This window comes from Sorex fumeus, unplaced genomic scaffold, assembly GCF_029834395.1.
Source record: "Sorex fumeus unplaced genomic scaffold, SorFum_2.1 ptg000093l, whole genome shotgun sequence".
NCBI lineage: Eukaryota > Metazoa > Chordata > Mammalia > Eulipotyphla > Soricidae > Sorex > Sorex fumeus.
In genome coordinates, this window is record NW_026606150.1 from 595903 (window position 1) to 616874 (window position 20972).

Genomic DNA, 20972 nt, shown 5'->3' on the forward strand with positions numbered 1-20972 from the left:
CAGGAGTGTGACCCGAAAAGCAAAAAAAAAAAAAAAAAAAAAAAAAAAAGATAGATGTGGAGGAAAAAGAATCTGAGGGAACCTAGTCACTGGCACCCTGGAACCAACTAACACAGAAGTGGGTGAAGTTTATGAAGAATCGAGTGGTCCATGCATGCATGATCCACAGCTTCTCCTCCAACATGGAAATCCTTAAACATCCTTGGAAGTGCTCGATCGTGACCCAAAAAACAATATTAAACATAAAAGGAGTCCAGAGAGATAGTGCGCGGATTGAGGCACTTTCCATGCAGACAGCCAACCCTGGTTGAATCCCCGGCACCCCATCAGGTCCCCAGAGCACCACCAGGAGTGATCCCTGAGCACAGAGCCAGGAGCAGGCTCTGAGCACCACTGTTTGTGTGGGCCAAATCCCACCCTTCTCCCCACAAGAGAAAAATGGGTAACCACCCCCTAACCTCCCCGAGTTGCCGTGTCAACCCAATCTCAGCGTTCAGTCTTCCCACCTGTGAGAGCAGGGTCTCCAGGGCCCCTCACTGCGCTGGAGATCTCCCTGCCCCCCCCACCCCCACCCCCACCCCCGTGCCCGTCCCAAGGTTCTGGAAGGATTGCAGTGGCCTCCAGGTGCTGGCGCCCTGCTCCGGGGAGAAACATTAATGAATGGGATGTGTCTCTTGCAATGGAAAGTGTGGCGTGTTTGACTCCCTGCCCAGGCCTCTGACGGGCCTGGAGGTGAAAGCAGACAGAGCTGAGTCAGGGAGTGTTTTAGGGGTGCATCACGAGGGCTGGGGAGGGGGAGGCCTGCTCCCCAGAATCACATCCCCTTCCCGGACAGAGTACAGTCTTTACATTTCTCTCAGGGAGAAAGAAGGTGCTTAAGAGCAGGAGTGGAGTGAGGTCAGTGGGGGTACCCAGTATCGGGGTGCTGTTTCTACAACGCTTTCAATCCCAGCGCCTCTTCTTGGACCCCACGAAGGAGGCACGTCCTACCCCATCCCGGCCCCCACCCCTGTCCTCCCGGCTCTTCCCAGATTGCAGCGCTGCCTCTCTCCTCTGCGGAAGGGACAGTCCCCTGGCCCATCAGGCTGTCCCCAGAGGAACTGGCTGCAGCAAGACAGGGTGGAGATGCCGGCGGGAGAACAGGCATTGGCTCTGCCCAGCTGCCCAGTCAGCGTCCTTCATCTGGGCCTTGGAGACTGGCCACCTCCCATGAGTCTCTGCTAATAATGTTTCAGTGTGGGGGCCACACCTGGCAGGGCTCAGGGGACCCCAGGGGGTGCTGGGAATCAAACCCAGCTCCGAGGCACGCAAGGCAAGCGCCCTACCAGCTCCACTGTCTCTCCGATCCATCTCTGCTAATAATTTATTTACTATCTTTCTCCATCTCTGGATTGATTGATCTATTTTTGGCTCTGGCCGCATTCAGAGGTTACTTCCAGTGGTGCTCCGGGGACCACGCAGGGCCAGGGATCAAGCCTGTGACTCTCTCAGGCAAAGCGTCCGCTCGGCCCCTCCCCAGGCAATCTCTCTGCATGCCCCCATCCTTTTCACAAATTCAGGTCTAAAGGCAATCTCACGACTAGAAATGGGAGAGAGCTGATCAATGATATCGCTTGTCAAAAAGCAGAAAAAGGGGGCTGGAATAATAGCACAGTGGGTAGGGCATGCACATAGCCAACCCGGGTTCGATTCTCAACATCCCATGTGGTCTCTCGAGGACTGTCTGGAGTAATTCCTGAGTGTAGAGCTAGGAGTAATCCCTGTGCATCGCCAGGTGTGACTCAAAAAGAAAAAAACAAACAAACAAAAAAGAAACAGAAACAAAAACCAAAAAACAAAAAATGATGACTCCAGAGAATGCAATTGTTATTAACTTTTTTTTGGGGGGTGGGGGATAAGGTTTGGGCCAGACCCAGTGATGCTCCGTGGTTAGCCCCATTAGCCCCGGAGCTCTGCACTCTGGAATCACTCCTGGTGGTGCTCTGGAGATTATATATGGGGTTTGGGGTTGGTCATGTGCAAGGCAAGCTCCCTACCCACTGTACTATCTCTCCATCTACCCACAAGGTTTTTTTGGGGTGCACGCGTATGTGTGTGTGTGTGTGTGTGTGTGTGTGTGTGTGTGTGGTGGTTTTGTTTTGTTTTGTTTTGTAATTGGGCCATACCAGGCACTGCTCAAGGACAACTCCTGGCTCAGTGCTCTGGGTTTCTTTCAGTGATGCTCGGGGACCTACACGTGACAGAGATCAAAACCCACGTGTCCAGAATGAACCTGGTGATATGTTGCTGCTGGGGTCAGAGGTGAAGAGGCACCAGTGCTGCTCCCGGCAGCGTTGAGGGAGGCAGAAACTGAGAGCCCACCGGAAGTGCCAGCTTTGCAGGCAGGAGCCCCAGGCTTGACCCCTGCCACCAGGAGTGACCACCCCAAAAAAGAGAGTTTACCCTGAAAGTGATCCCCACACTTGTACTGATTTATCCCAGAACTGGCCCAAAGGGCCTGAATGGGACCCCGCCTAGATGCCAACCATCCCTTTCCTGGGAGGAGGGTAGCAGAGTCCAAGAGAAACTGTTTCTCTCTCTTTTTTTCTTTTGCTTTTTGGGTCACACCCGGTGATATACAGGGGTTACTCCTGGCTCATGCACTCAGGAATTACTCCTGGTAGTGTTCGGGGGACCCTATGGGATGCTGGGAATCGAACCTGGGTCGGCTGCGTGCAAGGCAAACGCCCTACCCGCTGTGCTATCTCTCCAGTCCCTCTCTCTCTTTTTTTTCTTTTGCTTTTTGGGTCACACCCGGCGATGCACAGGGGTTACTCCTGGCTCATGCACTCAGGAATTACTCCTGGTAGTGCTCAGGGGACCCTATGGGATGCTGGGAATCGAACCTGGGTCGGCCACATGCAAGGTAAATGCTCTACCTGCTGTGCTATCGCTCCAGCACTGAAACTGCTTCTCTTGGGGCTCACTTCTGCTTATCTTCCCATGGGCGCTGCATCATCACCCTCCTTTCCCCTGACTGGGACTTGCTGGCCTTTGACCTTACACTTGAACTTAAACCCTTGACTCTCTGGGTCTCCAAACACTTCAGCGTGACTCCACTGAGTCTGGACCCCAACCCATGTCCATCCGATCCCCCAACAAGGCGAGGCTGGAAGTGCCACCGGGTTCACCCAGAACCCGCACTCCAGACCCCAGTGCTCATTGTTTTTTTTTTTTCCCCACTACCCAGAGCGTCGCTCCCTTGCAGTCTTGGGAAGTTAGGGAGGGACGGAGTTCTTAAACTCCATGTGATGCTAACCAGCTCACCTAGCGAAGACAAAGACCAGTCACCAAGTCATCAGGAGTCAGGCTAGAGTTCTTCCAGAACAGGGGCTGAACGACAAGGTTTTGCTCATTTTGGGGGGGTAGGGGGAGGGAGAGTGAGGTTGGCAGGGGAATCATTGCCTTTTAGGAAAGAGAACGAGAGAGTGTTGGACTTGGGCCATCCGACACAGGCCCCTTGGGCTCCTGGGGCGACGCAGTGAACACAGCCTCCAGGGCACCTATGGAAAGTGGGCATCCGGGGGCCAGAGAGCTAGGGATGGGGTTAAAACTGATGCCCTGACAAGCTGCAGCCAACATTAAAGTCTCAACTAGGCCTCAGTTTCTATTTCCCCAAAGGAGGACTCGCAGCAGTTTCTGGTAAACTCCCAGTTGAGTAATTTGCCAAGATAAGGAATTGGGCAGTTGAGTCTGGCCAGTCATGAGGGGACACTGTGTCCTCCTTAGAAACTGTTGCTAACCATTGCCTAATTGCTGACCACCATTGTAATAGGGCCAATGCTAAAAATAGATCAGGATATAAATTGCTTCTTAGCTCTGAACCCTATAGAAACTGCTTGTGATTTGGAGTCGGGGTCCTTGTCAAGACTCCACTGCGTTGGATGAGACGTGGATGGACCCTAGCTCGAGCTAGTGCTGGCTCGGGCTAGTAATAATGTTCCTCTGCCTTTGCATCATCGTGTGTGGACCCGGTCTCTCCAAATTGGGGATCTGAAACTCAGGCACAACTAAAGCATTTGTCTTGGACTGGAGCAATAGCACAGTGGGGAGGGTGTTTGCCTTGCAGGCAGTCAACCCAGGTTCGATTCCCAGCATCCCATATCATCCCATCATCCCATCCCTGAGCACCGCCAGGGGTAATTCCTGAGTGCAGAGCCAGGAGTAACTCCTGTGCATCACTGGGTGTGACCCAAAAAGCACGATCACAATCACGACCATCCTGTTGTTCGTCTATTGCCTCGAGCAGGCCCCAGTAACGTCTCCTTCATCCTAGCCCTGAGATTTTTAAAAAGTGCCATATTCAAAGCTCTTCCAGGCTTAGGAGAATGAGACCCATCATTGTTACTGGTATTTGGCATATTGGGTTTGCCATGGGGAGTTTGCCAGACTCTGCCGTGTGGACAGGTTACATTCGGTAGCCTGTTGGGTTTGTCCAGAGTAAGAATGAGATAAGATGTCAAGTGGCCACAAATGTGGCCTCATGCTTCCGGGAGCTGGGTTTTATAGCCTCTGGGTCTTGGTCATTGATGGGATTACACGGCGCCAGGGGCCAGTTGGTGGGTGTGACCCCTGCCTATTGGAAGGTGGAGGATCTGGGTGGAGGATGCTCAGCCCCGATCCGAGCAGGCTTGGAGATCTCAGCCCCGGGACCCACATGCCTTTGTTCCTCTGCCGGTACCTTCATGCGTGTGGAGAGTGGTCTCAGCATGGTTGTGGCTGGTTCTGGAGGTCTTCAGCAGCCCAAAAAGCAAAAAAATAAAAATAAAAAACAAAAATAAAGCATTTGTCTTTGGGGGATAGGAAGGATGGGAGCCACACCCAGCAGTGCTCAGGAGTCACTCCTGGTGGTGCTATGGGATGCCAAGGATCAAATCCAGGTCAGCCACGTGCAAGGCAAACACTTCACCTGCTGTACCATCTCTCTGGTCCCACTAGGCACTTGTCTCTCTCGTGGCTGTACCTAGTTCAATCTCTGGCACCATGTATAGTTCCCTGAGTACTGCCAGTAGTGATCCCTGAGCACAGAGCCAGGAGTAGGCCCTGAGCACAGCAGGTATGGCCCAAAAACCAAAAAAAAAGAAAGAAAAGTGGGCAGTTTTGGATCTCAACCCTGGAGACTGTCCCACCTCACAAAAGCAGGGGTGAGTCCTTGTCAGAAATGCTGGTGATCAACAAGGTGGGCAGCGGTTCTGAGTCACCCTTGCTCCTCTACTGCCTCCCTGTACCCATATTTGGGGGGGGCCACTCCTGGTTCAGTGATCAGGGGTTGCTTCTGGTGGTGCTCAGGGGCCGTGTGATGCCGGGGATTGAACCTGGGTCACCGGCCTGCAAAGCCCGTACTTAGCCCATTGAGTTGTCTCTGACGCCCTGCGCCCGATCTTTACACCCGTAATAATCCCACCCGTGGCTCTCACCGGAGGCCTCCCCCAACTCAAAAGGATGCACGGTGGGGCTGCAGCGATAGCACAGCGGGTAGGGCGTTTGCCTTGCACGTGGCCAACCCGGGTTCGATTCCCAGCATCCCATATGGTCCCCTGAGCACAGCCAGGAGTTAACTCCTGAGCGCAGAGCCAGGAGGAACCCCTGTGCATCGCAGGGTGTGACCCAAAAAGAAAAAAAAGAAAAAGACAAAAAAAAAAAAGGAAACTGTAGAGTGGCCAGGTGTGGCCTTGACCGGGTCAGGGGCGGGGCCTGGGCAAGACGAGGGCGTGGCCGTGACTAGGTTGGGGGCGTGGCCGGGTAGGGGCGGGGCTAGTGGGGGAGTAACCGGGTCCGGGCTAGGCGGGGGATGTGTAACCACGCAGGACCCTTGGGGCCCATGAGGCCCTCCTGGAGATGGAAAGTGGGCCCGCTGCTCCCGGTAACTGCAGCCCAGCACTGCACGCTCCCCTGGTTCCTGCTGAATTCTGTGCTCTGTAGATTCACCACAGTCAAGAAAATGCTTTTGTAGAATGAGGCGCTCTGCTCGCCCGCCCCCAGTCTCCGGCTCTGGGCAGACTTGGCGCTGTCTAACGTGTCCCAGGGGCCTGCTTCTCACTTCTTCATCATCTCGGCCTACTTGGAGGATATTCAACTTTCTTCCGTGGATTTTTTGGCCCAGCGACATGAGCACAGACCAAGGAGCTGGGTGCAAGAGAGAGAAGAGGGCAGGAGTGGAGGGGTGGAGGGGTGTGGTGGGGGGTGTGTGTTTTGAGTGAAGATCTAAGGGCCCCTCGTGCTGGCCAGTCCCCGTGTGGGAGCCCTGGGGCCACCCTCCCTGCCCAGTGCAGACCCAGCGGCAGAAACTTGGAGAGCCCCTGCCTGAGGCCCTGGTGGTCACTGCCACAACGAAGGGAAGGAAGAGGGGAAAACATATATTTTTTGTTATTTGTTAATTTATTTTACAAACCCTGAATGATCGGTTTGAGGCTCTTCATGTTCCTAGAACGAGCAGATGCCATTGGGCTACGCTAGCACGCAACAGGGATGAATGGAGACGTTACTGGCGCCCGCTCAAGCAGATCGATGAGTAACGGGATATCAAGTGATCAAGTGAAGTTAATTTATTGAGTTAGAGCCACGTCCAGCTGTGCTCAGGGTTTATTCCTAGCTCTGTGCTCAGGGACCACTCCTGGTGAGATAGGGGGCCCTATGGAATGTCAGGGATCAAATCTGAGTCAGCCACCTATTAAGGCAAGCACCCTACCCACTGTACTACCCTTAAAAGAGACTGACAGGGGCGTAGGGCAGAATGATAGTACAACAGGTCAGGTTGTACAACAGCCTTGCATTTGGCTAAGCCCAGCATCCCATATGGTCCCCCAAGCACCGCCAGATGCAATTCCTGAGTGCAGAGCCAGAAATAACCCCTGAGCATCACCGGGTGTGACCCACTAAGGGGAAAAAAAAGTGAGAGGCATGCAACGCCTTCCTACCCATTACAGGGCCAACCTGAATGGCAAGGTTGGTCTCTTCCTAGGGGACCCCATGACCCTGTCTCCTGTCTCTCTATTTCCTCTACTGAACAAAGGTGCCGGGGAGGAAGGGATCCATCCCCCCACCCCACACACACACACACAAACACAAACTCACACAGGGCTGCTCTCTGTGTGCTGGTGTGGTGACCCCCAGCTCTGACTCCATCCAGTTCAAGAAACACCAAGCTGTCCGGAGGAGGACCACAGAACCTTCTTTGCTTGCTGGAGCCCCAGGTTCAGTCCCCAGAACTTCATGGTCCCCCAAGCACTGCCAGGAGCCACCCTCAAAGGCTGAGATAAACTCTCCGTGCCACTGAGTGTGGTTTTCCAATATCCCTGCAACCCCACCCCATCCCACCCCCCCGAAAGCGTTTAGAGATGTAGGCTGGCAGTAGAGCATTTGCCTTGCATGTGTGAGGCCCTGGTTTGATACATGGCACAGGAGGAAGAAGAAGGAGAAGGAGAAGGAGAAGGAGAAAGAGGAGGAGGAGAAGAAGGAGAAGGAGGAGGAGGAGGAGGAGGAGGAGGAGGAGGAGGAGGAGGAGGAGGAGGAGGAGAAAAAAGCCGGTGAGAAGGAGAAAATAAAGGAGAAAGGAGGAGGAGGAAAAGGGAGAGGTGGAGGGAGAGAAGGAGAAGGAAGATGAGGAGAAAGAGAAAGAGGAGGACAGATGAATGACGTGGAGGAGGAGGAAAAGCAGTAACAGAATGAGGCGAAGGATGAGAAGATGGAGAGGAGATGAAGGAGAATGAAGAGGAGGACGAGAGGAGAGGAGGAGAAAGAGGAGGGGGAGGAGGAGGAGCAGCAGCAGCCAAGGGCACACACTCTTCCTCCTCCTCTCCCTCCTCTTCGTCCCCCCTCCTCCCCGGACCCGAGCCCAACCCACCTAAAGTCCCAGGAGAAAGGAAACTGCATCTCCTGCAGTTCCCGGAGTGGCCGCTGTGTGTCGCCACATCACAAAAAACAACGGCGAAGGCCTTAGCGGAGTCGGGCGCGCGCCTGGCAAATTCCTGCGATCCCTGTGGGTCGCCAGAACCGAGAGTCGGTACCAAACGGTCCGCTCAGCCCCTGCCCACGCCAAGGGCCAGAAGACAAACCGCCCAGCGCCCAACACACGCTCTCACGCATTTCACGCACACGCGTGTACACTCACACACAAATATACTCACACATTTACACACACGAATACACACACAAATACACTCACACACAGACACCCCCACACACACTCTCACACATGTACACACACGAGTACACGCACACACAATTACACTCACACACAGACACACACCCACTCACACATTTACACACGAATACTCACACAAATACACTCACACAGACACCCCCCCACACACACTCACACTCATTTACACACACTCAAATACACACACACACTCCATGCACACATTTACACACACGGATACACTCACATATACAAATACACTCACACAGACATAAACCCCCCCCCACACACAAATACACACACACAGACACAAACCTCCCCACACACTCACACGAATACACTCACACACACAAACACACATCCCCCACACACTCACACACGAATACAACTCACACACACCCCCTCACACTCACACACATGAATACACTCACACAGACATACACACCCTCACACACATAAATACACTCATATTCACACATCACACAGTCTCACACACCGCCCCTCACACACACCCACACACTTTCACACACACTAATACACTCACACTCATGCATCACAGACACACCCTCTCACACACTCATAATCACACACATACCCACACATTTTCACACACATTTATACACTCACACACTCACATTCTAACACACACCCTCACACACACCGTCATATACACTCTCACATTCATACACACCCACATACACACTCCCACACCCTCACAGTTACACACTTGCACACACACTCACAAACTCACACACAGTGTCACACACATTCTCATATACCCTCACATTCACACACACTCTGTCTCTCTGTCTCTCTGTCTCTCTGTCTCTCTGTCTCTCTCTCACACACACACACACACACACACACACACACAGGACTTCAGTCACACCATTGACCTCATGAGTCTCTCTGCCCTCTGGCCATCAGAACAGAAACAGCCTGAGAGGCTGAACCCCCCACACCGCAGGCAGGAGGGTGAGATTCTGAGCTGAACCCAGCTGGGCTTCCACCCCCCACCCCATCAGTGACCAGGGCTGCCCATGGGCGGAGCCCTGTGGGATTTCTTTGGAACCTGCCAGCTCGGCTCCTCTTAGAAGGCCTGACCCTCTCTGGGCCAGGGACAGACACGTGCCCTCCGTCCCCTCCAAGGGGAGTACCACCACCAGCTCCCCATTTTCCAGAAGAGGAAGCGAAGCCATAAGTAACATGTGTCGCATCTTCCAGGCCCATGTGCTGCTGTCTGCAGAGGGAGCGCCTGCCTGTAATTGGGTCCCCCTCTCTGTCCTGGGGTACCCTCAGCCACAAGTGCCCCCTACTTCAGGTTTCCAGCTCATGTGGGGTGGCCTGTGCTGCAGGCCAGCAGAGTGCATTGACTACATCTACCCCCACCAAAGAACACAGTGTAGGAAGTATTTGTGTGCTTGTGTGTGTGTGAGACCTCTGTGTGGCCTGTCACTATGGAGTCCCGAGCCCCCTGGCTGGCAGGCCCAGTCAGGGACACCTCCACCCCGCTTCAACTTGGCCACCTGCCTGTCTTCACTAACTTTCCCAAGACCCGCCCCAACCCTGCCCTAAGCCCAAACTGGCTCAGGAATCTCTCCTAGTGGTGCTCCAGAGACCCCCTTGGGGATGCCAGGGATCAAACCCCGGACAGGCGGTGTGCAAGGCAAGCCCCTGCCCTGTTGTACTATCATCTCCACCCAGACCGTTTAATGTTCAAAGTGCTGGTCCAGAGATACATCACCGGCACCCAGGCCTCCACCCTGAAAGCAGCCCATGCAAATTTGCTCCCTGGCACCAGCTGGTCCTCTGAAATACTGTCAGCTGTGCCCCCCCAGCCCCCATCAGCACTACCGGAGGTCCAGGTAGCAGTGCCTGGACCATGACAGCCAAGAATCACCCTCTCCAGGCTTCCTGAGCACTGTTTGGGATCCCCCACCCCCACAAAAGAAGTGTTTGGGGTCTTTATTTGGAAATTTGTTGATGTTGTAGAAACTTGACTTGTTTTTTTTTTTTTGGTTTTTTGGTTTTTTTTTTGTTTGTTTGTTTTTTGTTTTTTGGGTCACCTGGCAATGCACAGGGGTTATTCCTGGCTCTGCACTCAGAAATTATTCCTCCTGGCGGTGCTCAGGGGACCATATGGGATGCTGGAAATCGAACCCAGTTCAGCCACGTGCAAGGCAAACGCCCTACCCACTGTGCTATCACTCCAGCCCCTTGACTTGTTTTTTTTAAAGATTTTTTGGGGGGTGGATAGGTGGGGCGCACTCGATGGTGCTCAGGGGTTACACCCGGTTCTGCACGCAGGAATTATGTCTGGTATTGGGTGCCGGGAATCGAACCTGGGTCAGCTACGTGCAAGGCAAGTGCCCCTACCTACTGTTCTATCACTGCACCCTGCTTAACTCTCAATTTGCTACGGTTAAATCAGTCTCCTTTGATGTCATTTGTCTGAAAGCCAAGTCCCCCGAGAACCCGCCGATGACACCAAGTGGGGACTCGACAGCCAAGTGGAGGGTCCATCCTGCTTCCTGTCCAGTGATGGTGATGGAGAGTGTGATAGGGAACCAGCCAGGCACCTCAGGAGACTCTATAAACCAGAACTCCCACAGCCACCCCAGGGCCCAGCGGGTCTATCATTTACCTGTCCAGGGCCAGCGGCACAGTTGGGGCAAGGTGCCTTCTTTTTTTTTTTTGCTTTTTGGGTCACACCCGGTGATGCACAGGGGTTACTCCTGGCTCTGCACTCAGGAGTTACTCCTGGCAGTGCTCAGGGGACCATATGGGATGCTGGGAATCGAACCCGGGTTGGCTGCGTGCAAGGCAAACGCCCTATCCGCTGTGCTATCTCTCCAGCCCCGCGAGGTGCCTTCTTGCACACAACTGACGCTGGTTCGATCCCCGGCACCACACACACATGATGTCCCCCATATATGATCCCTGAGCACTGAGCCGGGAGTACCCCAGAAAACCTCTCCACAAACGTTTACGAGCTCACACAGGAAGTGAATGTCTCCCCAGAGGCCAGACCTGCGACTATAGGGTGTGAGTCTAAACTTCGTGAGCTGCGGCCAGCTCTGTGTCCTGGCCTCCCCTTGGGCCATCTGCAAATTGGGGCGAGGAGCAGCCGCCTTCTAAAAGGGGGCGCCCACCCCCCCACCCCCAGCAGGCTCTGAGGCCGGAGGAGCCGATGGTTAAGAGTCCACTCGGAAGTACCTCCACCTGTGTCAGCTCTGGATGGTGTCATCACGGCTGGCTGGGGCTTAGGGGCTGGGTAATAACACAGCCCGTCCCTCGTCCCTCGGGGGGACCTGGGGGATTAGCCGAGGAAGGGAACGTGTGTGAGAGTGCTCGGCCCCCCGCTCAGCTCCGCACCACATAGTAAACATTAATTTACCAAGAGGCTTAAGAAAAGCGCCCGGCATGGCCCCGGCCAAATCTCTCCTCGGCTCTTTTCTGATGAGATCTTGGACCTGAGCAGCCGGGGAGCTTTGTTAAGCCTCATTCTTCTCCCTGCGTGAAAATAGGGATAAAAATAGCGACCTGGAAGAGGCTCTGGGCGGAAAGAGGGTCTTTGACAGTGGCCCTTGGTCAAGGGTACCACGCCGGGCTCAGCCGAGATCCCAGGTCGCCTGCCCTGAGGATTCAGCTGCCGGTCAGGGGCCCTCTGGGGTGGGGGGGCGGGGCTGTGCTCTAGGGGCAGCCCCCCTGCCCGCCCCCCCCCGTGCCTGCCCCTCACCCTCTGGGCCAGGGGAGCCCCCCCAGCCCCCTCCCCCAGCCCTAGAAGGGCCTCAGAGGCGGGACGCGGTTGCTAGGTCCCCGTTGCTAAGCAGCGCTCTGTGTCCTGGCCGGCTTCTCAGGAGCCGCTCCAGTCTCCGGCCTGTGGCCTCTGCCTGCCCTGCCCCTCACCCCAGAGCCTTGGAGGGCAGGTGAGGGGTGAGTGGGGGGGGGCAGCACCGGCCCCAGAGCTGGCACCCACAGGGGGCAGACCAGGCCCTGGGGAATGACCAGACTGGCCCCGGGCCTGGGGCTGGAACTGTGATGGGAGTTGAAGGGACCCCCCTCAGTCCCCAGGAGTTTGGGACTTCAAGTCGGGGGTGGTCGGTGATTCCCCACCCCCGAGGGGACCCCCTCTTTCTGCCCCTATTGTGAGATCAGCCTTTCCCATGGGGGCTGACCCCTGGGGGGACCACCGTGCTGCCCCCTCCCCCGTGTTTGCCACAGTGGGGAACTGCGCCTGAACCCAGCACCACCTCAGCTAGGCTCAGACCTTTCCCCCCCACCCCTGGGATCCGGACTGACGGGGTTTCCTTCCTCCAGAGGTCCCCGGGGACCCTTCCCCAGAGCGTCATGATGGGGAAACTGCCCCTCGGGGTCGTGTCTCCGTACGTGAAAATGAGTTCAGGGGGCTGTACGGACCCCCTGAAGTTCTATGCCACCAGCTACTGCACGGCCTACGGTAAGTGCGGACACCGACCCCGCTTCCGGGAAGCGAGACTGGGGCGGGGGTCTCGGGTCTTCCTGAATGCCAGAACCACCTCGGTCTGGCCCAGAAAAGTGAGAGACCCCCCCACCTCCATCCCCTGAGCTCACTCACCTGTCCATACCTGTGTGGCCGTGCTGTCCACTGTCCCCCTCTGTCCCCTGTGACGCTGCCACTTTGACCAGTTCCCATCCCATTTCCGGCTGCCTCTGGACCCCAAGGCTGAGCCTCTGGCCCCTGTGGGCTCTGCAGGGCCCCTGGACGCCCCCCAGGGCCTGCCTGTCTGCTGTACAGTCCCCCACTCTGTGCCCCCACAGGCCGGGAGGACTTCCAGCCTCGCATGGGCAGTCACAGGGGCACAGGCTACGAGAGCAACCTGCGGCCCTTGGTCACCTCCCTGGACAACGCCGCCAGCGGGTAGGGACTGTCTCCTCCCGCCCCCCCCCCCCCCCGACCCTGCGGGCCACTTTCTCTCGGGATGGCCATGGGTGGAGGGGGAAGGGGCTGTGCCCCAGAACAACTCCCCTCACGGGATCCCAAGGCAGGCGGGCAGTGTGGCAGGCTTCCAGAGACTTCCAACACTGTCCCCTAGGGAGGACGCAGGCCCGGTATGGGTGGCCCTGGTGGTCCCAGCAGTGCCCCCGGCCCCGTCTCCCCCCCTGCCAGGGAGAAGTACCGTGACGATGGTTTCCAGACCCTGCATAGACAGAACTACCGGCCCCTGGAGGTGCCCGACGGCAAAGCCCCGCTCCCACGGGGTCTGCACCAGACCCTGTCTGGCTTCTCGCGGGAGAACGTCCGGTCCACGGCCCCCCTCAAGGAGGTGAGCTCGGGGCTGGAGCAATAGCACAGCGGGGAGGGCGTTTGCCTTGCACGCGGCCGACCCGGGTGCGATTCCCAGCATCCCAGAGGGTCCCCTGAGCACTGCCAGGGGTGATTAACCCCTGTGCATCGCTGGGTGTGAACCAAAAAGAAAAAAAAAGGAGGTGAGCGCTGGGCTGCCCCCCCAGCCTCAACTGGCCAGGGCCGGGAGGGCGGGGACCCCCAGCCGGGTGGGGTTACATCACTGAGGGGCAAGGCTGAGATGAATGGGGGTGGGGAGCCAGGGTTTGGGGTGGGGGTCCACCCGCCTTTGTCACCTCCGCCCTCCCGCCTATCTCTACCTCCCCCCCCCACAACTGCCCCCATCCCTCACCTCCAACGCGTCCACCATCGGTCACCTCCGCCGGAGCGTCTCCATTCCCTCCTTCATCTCACCCCCACCCCCCATCTCCTCCTCCTCCTCCTCCTCCTCCTCCTCCTCCTCCATCACCACTCCCCCGCCCCCCTCTGCCCCCGTCCCTCTCCCGCCCCCTCCCCTACTCCGCTCCGCCGAGCAGGGACACCTCGACCCCACCACGCACCGCACGCAGCATGACGTCCCCTGTGCCCCCGCCTCCGAGGCCCCGCAACCCGCCTTACGGGGGGCCGCCAGGGGGTCACCTCCATCTGTGCCATCACCTCCCCCACCGCCATTTCCATCGCCACTATAACCCCCATCCTTGCCACCACCACCAACACCGGGGCAGACACGCCTTCATCCCTCCCGTCTGCTCCGAACGCCTGGTGCCAGAAGGGGATCGAAGGGAGAGAGAGCAGGGAAGGGGCCGCAGGAGTAAGGAAGAGAAGGCGGAGAAAGAGCCCGTGGTGGAGACCCCGGACAAGGACTCCAAAGGGCTTAGCGACCCCCTCGATGTAGCAGGGCAAGGGGGTGCCCCGGGCCCTGCAGACAGCATGTGCAAAGGCCCTGAGGCAGCGGAGTGTGGTGTGAAGAGGGACAGCTCCAAAGAGGCAAGTTGGCAGGGCGAGCACTGTGAGGAGCGAGGCCCTGGTCTTCGGCCACTGGGACAGACAGACAGACAAATGGACACGTTGGGCTCATCAGCTGCTCCCCGCCCCCTCCCACAGGTCAGGAAGGTCCATTTCGACACTCAGGACTACGGGGCGCAGAACATCACAGGGCTGGAGCCCAAGGAGGTGCCCCTGCTTCACCAGCAGCAGGGCAAGGGCTCCCTGGAGTGGGAGAACAACCGTCACGTGAGTGGGCTACGCCGGCAGGGTGGGGGGCCCGGCCAGCCCCAGTGGAGGCCAAATAAGGGGTAGGGGGCTTTTATTTATTTATTTTTTATTTTTCTTTCTGGGTCACACCCAGCGATGCACAGGGGTCACTCCTGGCTCTGCACTCGGGAATTACTCCTGGCGGTGCTCGGGGGACCATATGGGATGCTGGGAATCGAACCCGGGATGGCTGCGTGCAAGGCAAACGCCCTACCCACTGTGCTGTTGCTCCAGCCCCAGGGGCAGGGGGCTTTGAGTTCCGGCACTTCGAAGACAGCAGCTGTCTCAGGGTTGACACGGGGCCACTTCATCCACCACCATCCGGGGCTCTGGACACCGCTGTCCATCATACCCAGGGGTGGGACGGCACTTGGTTTGTTTTTGTTTTTTATTTTTCTTTTTGGGTCACACCCGACGATGCACAGGGGTTACTGGCTCATGCACTCAGGAATTACTCCTGGAGGTGCTCAGGGGACCATATGGGATGCTGGGAATCGAACCCGGGTCAGCCGTATGCAAGGCAAACGCCTGAGTGCTATCACTCCAGACCACGGCACTTGTTTTGCAGCGTCCCGGGCAGACCTGCTCCCTGGGGGTCGTCGGAGGGTGACTGGGCTTGGGGTGCAGCTCTCAGCACACACAGAGCCCACCCCCAGGCTCCCATCCCCCCCCCCTCCAGCCCACTCCCTCAGCCTCCACCTTCTGCGTTCCAGGGCCCGCGTTCCATGGTGTCTGAGTATAACTCCAAGTATAAGGAACCACTGAGCCAGCCAGGTGCGCACACGTCTGTCTGGGCTCAGGCCTCCCTCCCACTCTGCAGCCCCTGGCAGAGACCCCGGGGGCTGGGGGGGACCCAGGGAGGCCCAAATGAAAAGACACCAGTGGAAAGCAAAGGACAGAGAGGCGGCTCTGGGGAGCCCAGCCCAGCTGACGGTGGTGCCTACCACTACCTGAGAGAGGCGGCTCTGGGGAGCCCAGCCCAGCTGACGGTGGTGCCTACCACTACCTGCCAACCCCAAAGAAGAAGGCGCCTGCCTTGCGGGGGGAGGGGTGGGAAGGTTGACAGCTGTCACCTCCCCATTTGCGTCTCTGGACCCACGAGCCCTCCTCCCAGCCTGCACCCTGACAGAGGTTCAGTCTCCAAATCCTTGTTTTCACTGTTCGGTTTTTGTGTGTGGGCCACACCTGGCGATGCTCGGGGCTTACTCCCGGCTTAGCACTCAGGGATCATTCAGGCAGGGCTCAGGGGAACCCGGTGGGGTGCGGGGAATCGAACCCGGGTCAGCCATGAGCAAGGCAAAGCACCTTCCCTTCTGTGCTGTCATTCTGGTCCACCTCCGAGTCCCTGGGACTAGCTACTTCTCTACTCCATGAAACCCTGGGCTTCAGGAGACCGCATGGGTGGGATCGACCCCACCCCCCCAAATAGAGATCTCTGCAGATCTGTTGCAGAAGAAATCCATCGGCCCCAAGGAGGAGAGCGGCTTCACTGAGGAGTCAACCAAGAACCCCATTGTCTTTCTGCCGCCTTCACAGGCCCTACCCGGGGACCCGGTGAGTCCTGGCGCCCGTGGCAGGATCCCTAGGGCGAAATAAACCCCTTCCAGCTAGCGGTTTCTAGCACATTCCAAAAGTCTGAGCAGCTTTGTTCAAATGCAAGATGAACACACCCGGGAGAAAACTTTGGTGTTGGTTCAACTTTCCCATTGATTTAGTTTTTCTTCTTTGGGTCTGACTTACTCCGGACTCTGTGCTCAGGGATCACTCCTGGTGGGCTCGGGGGCCCACGTGGGATGCCGGGGATCGAACCAGGGTCGGCCACGTGTAAAGCAAGAGCCCTCCCCACTGCACTATCACTCTATCTATAAGGTCCCCCATAGCATGGATGAAAAAACTGAGGTTCCCAGGCGGGACTCACCACGGACAACTGTGACCCGCCAGTTTGATATCACATCCTTCCGGGCAGGGTGGTAGTGTTGGGGGCGGGGGGTTGGCTGGTTGTGACAGGGGGAAAGGTCAGTTCACTCAGAAGGACGCAGCTGATCTGTGGGGCTGATACTCCTCCGGACTCTCCCCAGGTCCTTGTCCCCAACCGCAGTGTCACCAAGTCGGACTTTGTTCCCGTAAACTATCCTCGTGTAAGCCGAGTCGCGGGAGGGTGGCTGGTGCCCGTGTCCATGGGTAGGGGGCCCCAATGGGGCAGGGGGGGTGGCCGGGTGGAGGGGGACGCTCTATGCCTGCAGCTGGGTTGCCTCTGCAGGGGAATGAGTTCCTGCCAGTGCTGGCCAGAGGGACCGAGCGTGAGTCGGGCTTCAGCCGGCCCAGCGAGCGGAACATCAACCCCAGGGTGAGCGGCTGGTTTCTGGGGCGCAGCTGGCTGGCGGGGCAGGGTTCCGAGGGGCCCGTGGGGACCTGTGCTCGCCCCCCCCGCCCCCTGCAGGTGCCTGCCCCAGCGCCCGAGGCCTGCACCATGACCCTCCGACAGTTTCAATCGCCCCAGCGAATGCAGCAGACCAACTTGGCCCTGCTAGGCCGCGAGTCCATGGGCAACAAGGTGAGGCCTGCGGGGCTGGACATTAGCACAGCGGGTAGGGCGTTTGCCTTGCATGAGGCCGCCTCAGGTTCGATCCCCAGCATCCCATAGGGTCCCCTGAGCACCGCCAGGAGTAATTCCTGAGTGCAGAGCCAGGTGTAACCCCTGAGCATCGCCGGGTGTGACCCAAAAAGCAAAAAAAAAAAAAAATGGTAAGGCCTAGACCATCTGGCTCTCAGTCCCGAATCCCCAGTGCCCCCTGACCCCACCAATCCGTCCTTTCTCCCGTGTAGGAACCCTCAGGGTACACTCTGAACAACCCCAGTTATGTCCGGAGCACCCAGGACCCCAACATGGATAATCACTACCTGACCACCTACAACCAAGGGTGAGACTCCCCGCCCCCGCCCAGCCCTGGGGAGGTCTGGGCTGGGTACGCAGAGGTGGACACAGTGGGGAGTGTACAGCCTTGAGTGGGAGCGCAAGCCCCTCGCAGCAGACCCGGAGGGCCAAGATTTTTTTTTTCTCTTTGGATCATACCCGGCGATGCTCAGGGGTTACTCCTGGCTCATGCACTCACAGGAATTACTCCTGGAGGTGCTCGGGGGGACCATACAGGATACTGGGGATCGAACCCGGGTTGGCCGCATACAAGGCAAGCACCCTCCCTGCTGTACTATCTCTCTGGCCCCCCGGGCCAAGTAGTTTGAGTGCAAGGGGAACTTGATCAGGGGGCTATGGGGAGAGTAGAAAAGTGGGGTACGAGGGGAGGCAGATCATGAGTGTGTTTCTGAGCTAGTGTGGGAGAGGGAGGAGCAGAGACTCTAGAGAACAGCAATACACAACTCAGTTACCTCAGCCAAGGGGATCTGCACCCCGGTATCTACGGTCAGTGTGAATCCCTGTCCCCAGGGATAATATTAACCCCCAACCGCCTCCTTGCTGAGGCCAAACTGCCTTCCCAGAGAGCAGTGGGCCAGGGACCAGTAAGGGGGCTGTAAGCGCGGCTAGGCGGCCCAACAAGGCGTCTGCTAAGACGCTCTGTCCAGTCTGTGGCAGAGGGGCTCCACGTTCCCTCGGCTTTGCATCCACCGAGGAGTGACCAGCCTGGGCATCTGGGCACCTGGGAGGGCTTCCGGGAGGAAGCCCACTGACAAGTGCAGAAAGCCCAGTGCCAAGGAGAGAGGAGCAGGAGCCTGGATTAGGAAGAAGAGCCAGCAGGGGGAGGTGGGTCCAGCACACGATGGGGAGGGCGGGGCCAAGACCTGGGGGTGTGGTCTCCAAGGGCGGGGTCAATGGGTGGGGCCAATGGGTGGGGGCGTGGCCCCTAGGGGCGGGGCAATAGGCGGGGCCAAGGCCTGGGGCGTGGTCCATAGGAGTGTGGGTGAATGGGCGGGGCCAATGTCTGGGGCGTGGTTTGTAGGGGCGGGGCCAATGCCTGGAGTAGGGGGTGCAGGGGCTGGAAGTTAGGAGATGGGGCGTGGGAGGAGGGACTCAGGCAAAGCCGCCCCTGACAGCATCTGCCATCTGTGTCAGCATATGCCTCGAGCATCCTCCTTGTCCTCCCCCACCCACCCGCTGCTCTGTCGCCCAGGGTGCCCCTGCGAGCACCCTCCCCCTCCTGCCCGAGGGCGGCTTCTCATCCCACGCAGGCTCCCTCTGGGCCTCCTCCCAGCACCTGCCATCCTCCCGGGTCCGTCCTCTACCCACCTTCAGTGCTGCGTGTCCCGTACACGGCTGTTCCGCGCGGAATGGGTCGCCGCGCCCCCCACCCCCACCCCTAAGGCTGCAATCCCCAGTTTCTGTTTTTGACAGCCTTTTCGGATGTGCTATAGCTGGAGCGATAGCACAGCGGGCAGGGCGTTTGCCTTGCACACGGCTGACCTGGGTTCGATTCCTCCGCCCCTCTCGGAGAGCCTGGCAAGCTACCGAAAGTATCCCGCCTGCTCGGCAGAGCCTGGCAAGCTCCCCTTGGCGTATTGGATATGCCAAAAAAAAATTAGTAACAAGTCTCACAATGGTGCCGGCTCGAGCAAATCGATGAACAACGGGAGGACAGTGCTACAGCCTTTTAGGAAGAGGGGGCAAGGAGAGGACCAGGCCCTCATCTTCCTCAGCATCTGCAGAACCCAGCCCCTTTTCCCAGGGAACACTGGTCAAGTGCAAGAAAGGCTTGAATGTCCAGAGAGAAGTGCAGGACCTGGGGGGGAATCCCCCATCTGTAAGGTGCTCAGAGGCCAGAACAGGGCAGGGTGGGGGAGGCACTGCTTGGACCTGGGGGTTCAGGAGTGAAACCCCCCACCCCTGCAGAAGCGCCCAGTTCAGGGACAGGGCGAGCAGGCGCCGGCTTCCTGGGGAAGCCTGTGTCCCAAGGGCTGCCGGGAGCCTCAAAGAGGAGGCTGGGGGCCACCTGGATCCCCCCCAGGTGGAGGGCAGGGTGCCTGCAGGGGCCGCGGGGACCAGCTTCTTGGTGCTGCAGGTACTTTGAGAACACACCTAAGGGGCTAGACCGGGAAGGCTGGACCCGAGGGGGCATCCAGCCCCAGAAGCCCGGGGGCTATGCCCTCAACCAGCCGGTCACCCGTCTGGAGGGCGTCCCCAACCCAGAGGAAAGCTTGAAGCGCCTGCACCCCCACGTGGGAAGGTAGGCTTCTCCTTCCCTGTCTGTCCATCTGTCTGTCTGAGAGGTGGACTTCTTCCCCCTGACTTGCTCCCGGCTTCCCCAGGCAGGGCTGTGTGTGTGTGTGTGTGTGTGTGTGTGTGTGTGTGTAGGAGAGAGGAGGGGGCGGGGAGCAGAGTTGACCCCAACTGCTCCCCAACTCCCTCTGGCTCCTTCCTGCTCCATCGTCCTCCTCCTCCTCCCCACCAGATCCCCCCAACCCCCATGGGCAGGGTCATCTTGGGGCAGCCTGGCTGAGCACTTCCTGCTGAGCACTCCCTGCCTCCCTCTCTACCCCCCTCCCTCCCTGCAGAACCCTCATCTCCACAGACCCCTTCTACCGAACCCCACCCCACAGCAACCACTTCACTGCCCCCAACTGAGCCTGCGACCTGGGTAAGGAGCTGGGGGACCCCCGCCCACATCTGCTCCCAGACTGACCGGCAGGGGGCGTGGTCAGGGGGGCAGGCTGAGGGATGGGGAAGCGCCCGGGATAGCCCAGAGAGCCCCTCACTTCTCGTGTCTGTTCCCCGTAGGTTCCTCGAGCCCAGGGGTCAGGAGCCGGCCACTGTTCCTACTGCCCCCATCCCCACTGGTTCTCTTCCTCGAGGAATAAAGAGCCGTGGAACCCAGCTGGTGTCGCGTGCCCATCATGGGGGGCTGGGGTGGCCGGATGCAGGGCAGGGGGACCTGACTGGACGCCTGGGGACGGACACTGGACCAGGCTCTTCCTGAGACTCGGACAGGAGAGTTTTTTGTTTTGTTTTTTCTTTTTGGGTCACACCTGGTAATGCACAGGGGTTACTCCTGGCTCCGCACTCAGGAGTTACTCCTGGCTGTGCTCAGGGGACCATATGGGATGCTGGGAATCGAACCCGGATCAGCCGCGTGCAAGGCAAACACCCTACCCGCTGTGCTATCTCTCCAGCCCCCAGGAACTTTTTGTTGCTGTGTTTTTTGGGTTTGTTTTTTTTTTCTTTTTGAGTCACACCCAGCGATGCACACAGGTTATTCCTGGCGG

General features: G+C 58.1%; 1 protein-coding gene across 1 annotated transcript; it reads left to right on the forward strand.

Moving 5' to 3' along the window:
* The first annotated feature begins 12507 nt into the window (after positions 1-12507).
* SAXO4 (stabilizer of axonemal microtubules 4) lies at positions 12508-20619 on the forward strand. The gene is made up of 12 exons (XM_056132078.1): positions 12508-12638; positions 12980-13079; positions 13329-13485; positions 14610-14738; positions 15473-15533; positions 16201-16313; positions 17020-17106; positions 17200-17313; positions 17586-17680; positions 19772-19936; positions 20265-20347; positions 20488-20619. The coding sequence occupies exons 1-11, from the start codon at positions 12530-12532 to the stop codon at positions 20332-20334; spliced, it is 1200 nt and encodes a 399-aa protein (XP_055988053.1). The 5' UTR covers positions 12508-12529; the 3' UTR covers positions 20335-20347; positions 20488-20619.
* The last annotated feature ends 353 nt before the right edge of the window (positions 20620-20972 follow it).